At 29.6% G+C, this 13,231-nt stretch overlaps 1 protein-coding gene across 1 annotated transcript; it reads left to right on the top strand.

Annotated features, from left to right (window-relative positions):
• The first annotated feature begins 5,451 nt into the window (after window positions 1-5,451).
• LOC133678483 (protein DETOXIFICATION 49-like) lies at window positions 5,452-7,376 on the top strand. The gene has a single exon (XM_062100786.1). It carries the CDS (start codon window positions 5,520-5,522, stop codon window positions 7,161-7,163), a length of 1,644 nt encoding a protein of 547 aa, XP_061956770.1. The 5' UTR covers window positions 5,452-5,519; the 3' UTR covers window positions 7,164-7,376.
• Window positions 7,377-13,231: the final 5,855 nt, after the last annotated feature.

Below are 13,231 nucleotides of genomic sequence, written 5' to 3'. Positions count from 1 at the left end.
ATGACTTGGATTCGCTTGGTGTATGCCTAATTCGGTGGAGAAGATGTTAAGTGCAATAGGTAAATTTCAGCAAAAAACCTTGACACTGTTAGCATATGGTATCTTGTGGACTCTATGAATTACTCGAAACAATTATATTTTTTAGGATGAGGTGAGGAATTGGACTAAAATGTTTGACCTCACACTTCACAGTATGTCAGTTTGGTTTAAATTGATGGTACCAATGTTTTCATACACAAAAAATAATCTTTTTAGAGGACCTTAAGGAATACTAAAATGGACAAACTAGTGCAGCATTTGTAGCCTCGCAATTTTATTTTTTTGCAAATTACTTATCTTTTCTATAATGTATATCTTTTTCTTTTTTGTATGTCTCCCTTTAATGTTTTCAGGAAGAACTTCATATATTTAATGGAGTTTTGTAATCATCATTAAAATTTGATTAATATAAAATGTGGTCATTTTTTCAAAGAAAACAAATTTTTTTAAAAAAAAACTAAACAAGAAATTAGTAGTAGTTATGTGAACTTGATGTTTAGCTAAATGACATTGTTTAGCTCTTTGAATTCATAGGAAAGCTAGCTAATATGTACTTGAAAAAGTGGACATCCAATGATTTAAGTTAAGAACTAGAATTTGAAGATTTCAAGGTTAAACTGTGTTGCAATGGAGGCTAAATATCATTTCAGATAATAGTCAGGTTTATTTCTAGTCCAAAACGAGATGGTGATAAACTCTATTTACATTCATAATTAATCTGAGAGGAATTAAGGAAATCCACGCGGCCATAAATTCAATGAACCTTTTAATTGATTAATTAATAAGTAAAAAAAAAAAAGAAGAAGTTGATATCTATTTAATTTACTCTATTTTCAACTAAACAAAACGTATAACCATTCTGCAGTTCACAAAATTCTCCTCTTCAATCAAGTTTAAGCTCAAGGTTTTTAAGAGAAATTAGGAAGAAATGAGGTTACTTTATTGTTAGTATATGTGTAGTAATAAATTCAAAACCATCAAATTAATAATTAAAAAAAATGCAAATTCATGTCGCCATCTTCTTTAATATTTTTATAAATATTTTTAACTAAACAAATATAATCATTCATTAGTTAAATATTTTCTTTAGTTAGATTTAATTTCCTAATTAAACTGACAATATTTTATTTAGTTAAATTAAATGATATTTGGTAAAGTTTTCCTAGCTAACAAAGTTTGATTGTGATTATATATATATTGATCTTTTTTCATAGAGTTAATTGTCTTAGGTGGAATAAAAAATAATATAGTTATTAAACCCAATTTAGTCTAGCGTGACTATTCAAAACTCCACCTTTAACTAAATTGAATTTCATAAAAAGATCAGCTTAAAGTTATTTCAGTTTACCTGATGAGTCAATTCATGAATCGATTAACTTAGTTAATATCTAGTTTTTTTAAAAAATAAATAATTCTTTTAAAAAAATAAATAAAATAATATTATCTTAATAGATACAAATTAATTCACCCAATTTATAACCCGTGGTTTGAGTTGAATAACTTGGCAAAATAGTTAATCATGTACTTTAACAAAAAAAAAAATAATAAGAAAGAAAAAGGGGGAAATGATCAACTACCGCGGTTTATATTCACCCAATTACGAGCTAGTATGTTTTAAATTCTACACCATTCAGTGGGTTTCATTGGCTTTTCATAGTGGAATAATTAGGGGTGGAATATCCTATAGTTTTTTCATTTTATTTTAAATTTGACCATGTCAATGATTAAGTGCATATATAAATATTTTTTTTACCATTTTGACTAATACTATGTAATTTTTCGATTTTAACTGTAAATGTATTGTTGGAGAATAGAGTAAACTATAGTTTCGCCTAGTACTACAATTTTCCACTTTTATCCTCCTATTTAAAATCTTCTAAAGATATCCCTATAATTTTAAGAGATTCCAATTTTTATCTTTACTATATAACTAAAGAAAGCTCACTTTAGTTCGTTTCTTTTTTCGTTTTTTCTTCTCAAGTTCTCGTTAAGGTTATAATCTCTGACAAAAACACTTAAAAATCACATAAAATCTAAGACTAAATTAAAAAAATATGCTATTCAACAGTACTTATGAACAAATATAATAATATAAAGTATTATAAAAGATAAAAAAAAATAAGCTACTATATCACCACAAAGCTTAAATATGTTGAATATAATCTAATTTCAACTATTTAAATAGTTACTAATAACATTTAAACTATTTTATCAAAGAACCAATTCAACTCAAAACCTTAAGTTGTTAGGTGAGATTTCAAAATATAATTTATATTATTTTCTAATACACCCTCTCAAGTAAAAGTCCTTTGGGTTTTAAACTTGTACATGACCACATTACCTTGTGTTTAATTTTTTTATTAAATAAATAGAAATGATGAGATTCGAACTCGTGACCGCTTGATTATCAAGACTCTAATACCATGTCAAAAAATCAATTTAATCCAAAAACTTAAACAGTTAGATAAAGTTCTAAGATATGATTTATATTATTCCCTAACATATTTAAAAACTTAAAAAAATAGTATGAAAAAAATCTAAACTATAGAAAGCAATAGCATCGACTAATTGATTAGAGAAAAAGCGAAGTTTATCTTGGATAATATAATATAATTTTTTCTTCATTTTATCTAATAACTCAAACATTAACCTGGATATTTTTTTTTTAATATTGATCAAAGAATTATTAATCAACTAGAAGTTCAAATCTAACTACCTTATTCCTGTTTAACTAAAATTATAACTGAAGTGCCGATCAAAATTTTTTATATAAAAAAAAATATTCACACCATCTTACATCAGAGGCAGGATAGCATCAATTTGCGTTGCTTATGTCAAAAGCAATCTTAGGCTGCCATCATCAATAACATGAAATTCATACAATGGCATGTCAAAAGCAATTTTAAGTTGCCATCCTCAATAACAAGAAAATTCATACAATGGCAAGATTAAAAGCAAAATTTGACGGTGTTTCTTCTTTGAATGGTAATGCCATTTTTTTTTAAAATAAAAAAACCCTTCTGTCAACTTGATTATTATTATTATTATTATTATTATTTGAAACTGGTGCTTGAGTCATTAGCTCCTTGCTACATTGCTTCAAATGAAAGCATAGAATTTATTTTAGCAGTGATCTTTCGGCATTGAATGGCCTATCCCTTTGTGATTGATGTGTTATTCTGGTGGTCAGCAATAGTGATAATTAGGGTGTTTTCCAAAATCTCTTTCGTGCATGCAAGAGCACCGAAAGGTGAATGTGAATAAGAGGACAACAAAACGCCTCCTAATAACTACAAAAAAAAAATGGAGGTATCTCAATTTGAGCTATCAATTCTCAACTTAGTTCACCAAAACACTTTTCAACAAATGTGGAATGGATCTTCAGTTAGAGTCAAGTAAAGCATTATGAATTATGGAGATTTAAGCTTCCCAAATCGCACACTTTCTGTCCTCGTAGAATTCTCATTACACGTTTATGACCACTATTCAAGCGTTTGTGTGCATGTATCAGCCAAGAAGGCTCCAAACCATGGGCTCCTGAGATTTTCACCAAGGGTTGAAGAGACTTCGAGTGATCTCTCTTTTGCCTCTAGACCAATCCACTAAGTATAAGCCGGTGTGGAACCACAATTTCCATCCAAATAATTGACTTTGTTCCACAACAGAAGCGATGAAAGAACTTTGTAGGTCCCCTAGTGTAAAACGACGACCCTGCTCAATTACACTCAACAAAAGCTGACTTCGCTTCCCTCATCAAGACAAAAAAATAATACACCGCCAAATTTTGGCTAGGAACAAATTAGTTCTATAGGAAGAGTTCACCGATTTACATAGCAAATTCTTCACGATAATTGATGGAAACTTTTGATAGACAGGATTGACCTTATTTAGAAGTTCAAGGGGCATTCTTAATTTGGCCAATTAAGTAAAGTTTTGTTAGTTCTGGTTACAACCATGATTTTTTTAAATATGTAGTAGTTTTTTTTTTCCCTTCTATAAACAGAAAATTGTATTTTTTTTCATGCTAGTTTATCATTGACTTTTTGCACTAGCATCTATTAATAAATTCCTCGATTATTATAAAAAGAAATCGATTTAAACCAAATGAAATGTTGTTTCTGTCCTTGTTTTTTTTCTATTCTTTTCTTTTAGGTAAACCCCACATAAGTTCCCATCCTTTACACCAATTCTCAAATGGAACCTTGTTTTTGTTCTTCAGTTTGGTCCCTAATGTATAAGAAGCTCTCAATCACATGCCCCATCAAAGTCCATTAATGTTTGGACTTATACTTCAAGGCCTTATATGAGTTTATCCCTTCATTTTTTTTGCCTTCTTTGAGGAGATGGATGGGTCTTTACAATATTTTTAGTTATCAGAGAAAAACGATGTCAACATATGCATGAATAAGAAAATACCGCGTGATTTTATCCCAATTTTTTAACAAAAAACCTCTACAATTTGTTGCATATACAGTAGATTTGACCATGACTAAATTGTGCATCGATGCCGGTTATTTAGCTTTAGGACAACATCGACGGCTTCTTTGGACTGTCCATAAACTGGTGATGTACAAAACCTGAAGCGGCACAATCACTTAAGCCGTCCAGCAACACAAACAGGACATTTTTAGAGTTGGCAATGGCAATAAATAGTGAATCTCTACTTAAACTATGCAAAACCCTCCTACAGCATTGATTGGCCCAAGTGAAGTTTTTTGGAGTTGTATGTAAACTGTCCAGGAAGCTATTCTGTCTTTGTTTTCAAACACATTTGAGTATTTTCCTATGTAATCCAACAGAAAATGTTCAAGAATCACTTTTGGCTTCTTTTTTTAATAGTGCTACAATTAATCCATATATGTAATGCAAAAATTCGTTTCTACCTCTCTTTTCCTCTGAGTTGAAAACTGATTAATTTCTAGGCTGAGAAGAAAAAAAAAACCGGTATCTTTTATGAATTAAACAAAGATTAGACGAGACAAGATTGTTGTGTAGAGAATATAAAATGAAAATTGCATAGAACGAAATTGTTTTTTGGTTATATTTAAGGCTCGTGCACTGCATTAAAAGCATGTATTTTATGCTTTTTAAATAGTGTATCGTGCGGTACACCACACGAACAAACCGGCTATTATTGCTGGAATCAAACATAGAATTATAAGTGACGTTGTTCTACCTTACTCTGTACAGTCCCATATGCCAAACGCTACATCCTAATCAAAAATCTTAGTTCACTGTTTATGTTTTTTGCTTTATAATTTCTTCCTTAATTCATGTGCGAGCCGGTGCTAAACAACGGCAACCAAGTGACAAAAAGTATGTTAGGCATTATATGATGTTTCAAAGCATTGCCGTCTCTCAACCCCTATAAAAACCCTCCTTCCCCTCATATTAACCCCCCTCCCTCCCCGCCTCAACTTCTCTCCCTCTCTTAACTCTATTCAACTCAAACTATCTAACTTTTCTTACACATAACAAGAATGTGTCAGCTAAACTCTTCTACTCTATCCTGCAAATGCAATCAAGACTTCTCTTTCCTCATCTCCATCAAAGACCAAGAGCCCAAAATGTTCACCTCATTATTGATCCCTAAAAGCCCAACATGTATACCACAAGAAACCCAGGAACCAGACACCACCAACCTCTCCCTTGCTATCAGAGAAGCAATATCCATAGCCAAAATAGCTTTCCCCATGATACTGACAGGCCTCTTGCTCTATCCTCGCTCAATGATCTCCATGCTCTTCCTTGGCCGCCTCGGGGAGCTAGCCTTAGCTGGTGGCTCACTTGCCGTTGGCTTTGCTAATATAACTGGTTACTCTATCCTCTCTGGCCTGGCCATGGGGATGGAACCGATATGTGGTCAAGCTTTTGGGGCTCAAAAACACCGCCTCCTAGGCTTAACGTTGCAAAGAACAATACTTCTGCTCATTGTTGCTTCACTGCCCATTTCTTTTCTTTGGCTAAACATGAAAAGCATCCTTCTTTTTTGCGGCCAAGATGAATCAATAGCAACAGAAGCACAGTCATTTCTTGTTTACTCCCTTCCTGACCTTTTAGCTCAATCTTTTTTGCATCCATTGAGAATCTATCTTAGAACTCAAACAATAACCTTGCCTCTCACATTTTGTGCCACTCTAGCTATTATTCTACACATTCCTATAAACTACTTTCTTGTTACACACCTAAATTTAGGGACTAAAGGTGTTGCTCTTAGTGGGGTGTGGACTAACTTCAATCTTGTAGGTTCTTTGATCATTTATATCCTTGTTTCTGGTGTCCATAAGAAGACATGGGGAGGATTTTCAATGGAGTGCTTCAAAGAATGGAAAACTCTCTTGAATTTGGCCATTCCAAGCTGCATCTCAGTGTGTCTTGAATGGTGGTGGTATGAGATCATGATCTTGCTATGTGGACTATTGTTAAACCCAAGAGCAACTGTTGCCTCCATGGGCATTTTGATTCAAACAACTGCACTCATCTACATATTCCCTTCTTCTCTAAGTTTCAGCGTATCAACAAGGGTTGGCAATGAGCTAGGCGCTAACCAGCCCAAGAAAGCAAAGCTTGCAGCCAATGTAGGCCTTTCTTTGAGCTTCATTTTTGGGTTTTCAGCTCTGGCTTTTGCAGTTATGGTTAGGAAAGTATGGGCTAGCATGTTCACACAAGACAAAGAGATCATAGCATTAACATCACTTGTTTTGCCAATAATAGGTCTTTGTGAGCTAGGAAATTGTCCACAAACAACCGGTTGTGGAGTCTTAAGAGGAACAGCCAGACCAAAAGTTGGAGCAAACATCAACTTGGGATGTTTCTACCTTGTTGGCACGCCAGTGGCAGTATGGTTAGGATTCTATGCAGGGTTTGATTTTGAAGGGTTATGGCTCGGCCTCCTAGCTGCACAAGGGTCCTGTGTGGTGACCATGCTGCTTGTTTTGGGTAGGACTGATTGGGAATCTGAAGCTCAAAGAGCTAAGAAGCTGACAAATGCTTTGGTTCTTGTTTCCAATGTTGATGACAGCCTACAAGTTGAGGAAAAGAAGCCACCTAATGCTGAAATCAAGGAGGATTCCTTACATTTATTTGAAGAATTAGATAATCTTTATAAACCTTTACCTGTTTAACTCATCCCCAAAATTTTATTTCTTTTCCTAATACTTTTTTTTGTTTTTAGCTCCCCTTGTCCTTGTAAGTTGTATAGGAGAAGAAGAAGAGGGCTTTTGATTCTGTCATCTTCATCAATTTGAACAGGGCTAGGCTACATACTCATGTAGTGCTGTACCTATTAAGAATTATACAAAAATTAACTAATCAATTCAAGGTGCAATGTTTTCTAATTTCAAAGCTTTGAATGTTTTGATCAGTCTATTTTAATATCTTAAGCTTCAAAGTCAAATGCCGTAGAGAGTACTATTTTACATTTGTTCATAATTAAGGTAGCACAAGACCAAAACAAGGTGTAACCAACCATTGTAAAGGAAAATGCTACTATATATTTGATTCCACTAACAATGGAAAATTTACATAAACAGAATGTCGGATTAGATTCTAGTTCTAAATTCGATTCCTATAAAACTCCAAGGATTACACAAGACTATAATTATAATAAATCTCATAAGACTAGCCTGGCATATTAACTTAGAACCTAGTCGATTCAAAATTTAGATCTAGCATGGTCTAGTTAATAACCAAAGTTGACTTGTGTTCTAAATAAAACTCAGTCAAAAATATATTGACTTAAAAAAGAAAATAATTTAATGAAAACAACATCATTTTATTTTTTATTTTAAAAAATAATTAAAACAAGTTAACCTTTACAAAACATGATCTAAATCAGGTTTTAAAACCATGAATAGCCATCGCTAACAACTAGCTGCCTAATTGACTCGGTCTTATGCTAGCTTTTCTATAGTATTTGGTTATTATATTATATACCTTCTAGTTTCAAACACGTATTAATATATAAACCCTAACAAGTGTTCTTAATTTAGCTTGTCGCAAAATTGTATATCAAAATTATGTTATTCTTTTCATTTATTAAAAAATAAGCTATTTATAAAAAAAAATTGTTATTTCCTTATTAGTTTTGGATTTGATTATTGATAATGAGAAAATAAAATTTAAATAAATATCAATACTAATTATAAATAGAAGCATAGAAATCGAAACACTTTAAATTCTAAAAGGATAAAATCTTCTTAATTATCAATCAAATTTAACTCTAACTCTTGCTAACACTGTTTTGTTTTGATCAATTTAATGATTGGATTAGAAAACTATCACAAGATTCACTGTAAACGAAATTTATTTATTTATTGTTAAGGAATTATATGAAATTATTTTTAATACCTGGGCTAATAGTTTAAATTTTTTAAATGAGATGATTTTTTAATATGTTAAAACCTATCTAAAAATTTAAGTTTTTAAGTTTTGTTAGTTTTTTGATATAGGATTATAATCTTAATGAATAAGTAAATTTGCATAGACCCACTCTTATTTTGTATTTGTTTTATTTATTTTTTAATTAGAATAATCATTTAATCATTAAAGTGATTCGATGTAAAAAAAATATTTCAATTTAAAACTTAAACTATTAGATAAAATTTAATAAATAGTTTTATGTTAAACTGTAACACATTATTTCAAGCAGATACTTTTAGAACTTGAAATTTACACTTATTCATCGGTACTTTGCTCTGCATTCAATTTTTAGAGCTTATTTGGCCCCTTGTTTTTCTAGTAAATATTTTAAAAATGGGCTTCTTAATTTCTTATACTAGAAGGTGATTTTCATAAAAGCATGTTAAGTGTACAATAAGCTTCTACTTTAAAAAGAATAAGAATTGATACTTTTTTTAGATAGATGAGTGCTTTATTTTTTTTTTGGTTTAGAAGATAAAAAAGAAACTTGAATATTTTAAAATTAACTAACCTCAATCATTTTTATTTTATATATTAATTAACTAATATTTAATTACATAATTAATAACTATAAATATTTAAAAATTAGCTAACCTCATTTATTTTACTGTTTATTAGCTCCAAACTTTTATGGATAATAATTAAATTATTTAGTAGTTCTTTTTACTTAAGAAAAACTATGTAATATTTTGATTATTGTGTTTCTTTTTTACTTATGCTTTTTTATATTATATATGCATGTTTTAAAGAAAGAATTCCTTTTTTAAACAAGTCGTTTACTTTTAAAAAAAAAATATTTAATTTAATTTATGCTTTATTGGTAATTTTAATTCAAATAGTACAACAATAAATTACAAAATAGTTAAAGTGATTTCACTAGCAACATAACGCAACAAGTTAAATATGATTAATTTCATAATAGAGATGAAACAGACTCTTAATTTAATTATAAAAAATGAAGATACTGACATCCAAACTTCTCTTCTGAAATTATATATATATAAAAATTATCTCTATCTAAAATTTAAAATATTAAATAAGATTCAATGAATAATTTTATATTATTACCTAATATTTATAAGTCACCTTTTCCCCTTGATATTCTCAACTATCATGGGATTTTCTCATGAATTAACATCCTCAATTAACAAGTGATAGATAGAATTATAAAATAAAAATAGGGAAAGGAACATCAACATATGCCGATGCATCTAATCACAATAAAATGCAAGTTGCAAGAGTACAAGAATCTTACTGAAAACTTCAAAAAAGATACATCCACTAGTGATAATCTGATCGATCTCTGTTGCTTTTATGCACTGTTGGAGCCAGCCCTTGTGATCTACCATCAATCTTGGAACATGGCCAGGAATCAATTTAATTGAGAATTTTCACGATGTTTATATATGCCATTATACCTTCAATCTTTATCAAACTTTAACCATAAATCGTAATCAAGAATAATCAAGCAAGGCTGACCCGATCGAGGTTGATTTTCTTTATTGTCTTATACATTTCTCAAGTCAACACATAATAGTTGAGCCAATAAAGAGAAAATAACTAGGCTCTGGTTCTGCTTTGGGATCCATTGACTTCGTTATTTCTTTTATATATATATATATATATATATATATATATATATTTCTTGGAAAATGGTGTTGGAAAGCAGCGATGTATTTGAAATATTCAATAAAAATAATATAATATTATAAATATAAAACATATTTTCAAAAACCCAATTTTATCCCCCCCACTTAATATATCTAAAAGCAATCTCTTACATTAAAAAAAAAAAAATCAACTATGTGGATATTAAATTGACGCAACGCATGAGCATATATTTGCTTATATTCTCTCATTAAAGATGAAAGAAATTTGTGATTAAAACCATTGGTTTGCATTATCAGATCCTTTGGATGCCAACACAGGGGCTGAACTTTTTGAATTAATTGGTGACATAGAATTGTGTGTTGTAAAATTCATATGGCATATATCTTGACCCACAAAGTCAGAAGAATCAAATTGGGGGTTCTTATTCTGCAGAAACACTTTCTTCCTTCTTTCTCTTTGGCCTAAAAAGATATAATAAAAGATTTATTAAGACTAATTTATATATCAAAAAAGATTTTTAAAAAATAATAGATTAAATTTAAAAGTGTTTTTTATATCAATCTTGTGTATTCGGTAAATTTTCCTTGTGATGATTCAAAATTTGAACTTATTAAATAATCTTCTCATCTCAAAGTTTAAATTGTTAGATAAAATTTTAATATATAATTTTTTAACATATTTTTTCAAGTGAAAACTCTTTGCACTTAAAATTTACACAAACTCACACTATTTTATATTTAATTTTTATTAAATAAAATAAAAATAATAAGATTTAAACCTGTAAATACTTAGTTAATAAGGCTTTGATAGCACTAACTTCTTCTCTAATTGATTACCAACTTCATAATTAATATTAAATTTCTCCATTGATGATAAATATTTTTCTCCATGAAAAAAAGTTCAAAGATTGATTGTATATATACATCTAATGAACAAGGAATCATGGCGGAGTTTAACAAGCTAACCTATAAGCTAGATCCCATATTGGCCACATAAAATTACACTTGGCCATTGAAAGCCAGACGAGGCAACTATACAAAAGCTAAATCAGGCTAGGATATGTACCCAAATACAAACTTTCTATTTCATTTTATTTTTCTTCTATATATTATACTCTTTTTCTATGTTTATCTACTTAATAGTCAAAGTATTTCTTTTCCCAATAAAGCACTAGTATTTCATGAATAAAATAAGCTAAAATCAAAGGTCTACGTTCAAAGCAATCTTCACCAAGAACAGCTATACAAAGCCCATTTTCCATTTTATGGACTTCATCACTAACCAACTCTTTTAGAATTTAAAACAAAAATTCAAGGGTGAAATTTCTCGCCGACCTTTTGCCCATGAAAGATTGGCAGCTGCCCTTGCAAGTTGTACTGTATAAATACTCTCTGGCTGGATTCTAAATCAAGTTGTCTATGCAATTAATTTCAACGTGATCATACTTCCCAAGAAGTTCAAATATTGATCTTCTTTTATTAATTTATTCATCTGTTTTGATCAGAGAGCCAGTTTCCCGAATAAATGCAACAAAAAATAATGAAGTACCAATTATCAATTCAGTCTAAGAAATAAAATATGATTAATTCTAATTAAAAATCCCTATAATAATCATATGCATTATTGAAGTCCGTGAGACCATATTGACTTATTAAAGTTTTATTCTAATTAGCTGTAATTAAATTTATTAATTTAGGTAATGAAAACGACTCAATTGCTAGACTCGACCTTGTTTAATTATAAAGTTTAGTTAACAAAATGATATAGTTGGTCAAATAAATCAAGGATAGCCAGCCCATGTAATAGGGAGAGAAGATTCTTTCACGAGCTCATACTAACTCGAGCTTTTTTTATGGAATCGCAAAATATATTAATAATTAACAACAATAATAATCGGTGTATTTCACATGGTAATTGCAGAACCAATTAAGTAAGCAGCTTGTGTAATTTAATTACATTTTAGACCCTGTTAATTGAGGTCAATACTATTATAAAAATTCTTTTTGGAAAAAGACATGGCAATTAAAAATTATGTCAAATTATATGTTGGACATCAATTCAAAAGAAAACACCAAAATGCAATCCACTTCAATTAAAAATAATGATGAGTATAATATATTAGATCAATATAAAAAAATTTAATTTTTAAAAAATTATTCTCTATTGATACACACAAATTAATTTCAATATATACACCATTATAATTAAGGATAATATCACGGTAACTTTTCTCGTAAAACCACCGAAAACTAGAAAATTAATCGGTTATGTTTTCTTTAAAAAAATAAATCTCTTGTAATTAGAACTCTTTGTATTAAACAATCCGTGGATGCATTCAATGCGCGCATATATATATATATATATATATATATATATATATATATATATATATATATATATATGATCGGAGCCATGCATCAAATCTCGACTTACCTTTCCATTCTATATATTATTGACAACAAGTTCCTTAATATCTGCCACCAAACATAAGAGTTCTTGAGAAATCTGTAACGGCAATACAAGAAGGTACCTTAAATTGTTACATTTAAGAAGGTACCTTTTCGAGAATTGAAGAGAGCATTCATCAAGCTTACATCATTTTTAAGCTTGAAAGGATAGGAAATTCTTGATAAACTAACCCTGTGGTTCCCTTGTTTTGATAACTGCAGCAATAATGATGAATAACAAAATAAAAAAACAAGAAAGATTGGAATGTGTTTACATCCATATAAATAAAGGGTTATACTTTCATTGTCTATTAAATTAGGGTTACATGATATGTATTAATAATAATACCCTACACATACAAGAAATATTAGTAAATTATAATAATACCCTCTTATTTGATTGCTTTATTAGTAAATTCCAATAAAGTGGTGCGTGTTGTGTAATTATGACCGGTTTGGTTCATGTTGATGTTATTTTTTTTTCCTCTTTTTCCTACTTGATTTTTGTGTTGGCTTTTTAAAAAATCAAATCAGCTCCTCAAGTTATTTTTCTTAAGATTTATTCTCAATTCATTTTTTTATTTAGAATAATTAATGAAATTAAATATTTTTTTCAATTTCATCCCTCGTAGATTTCTTCATCTTTCAAATTTGATTCTCATTCTTTTAATTACTATATTTTTATTTAAGATGATTTTTTAATATTATTCTTT

Source organism: Populus nigra, chromosome 18 (genome assembly GCF_951802175.1).
Source record: "Populus nigra chromosome 18, ddPopNigr1.1, whole genome shotgun sequence".
In the NCBI taxonomy this organism is placed as follows: Eukaryota; Viridiplantae; Streptophyta; class Magnoliopsida; order Malpighiales; family Salicaceae; genus Populus; species Populus nigra.
This window is presented reverse-complemented; position numbering and strand designations above follow the sequence as displayed.

Bases quoted from the DNA above. Each gene is read 5' to 3' on its own strand.
- LOC133678483 (XM_062100786.1), top strand. From the start codon at position 5,520: ATGTGTCAGCTAAACTCTTCTACTCTATCCTGCAAATGCAATCAAGAC.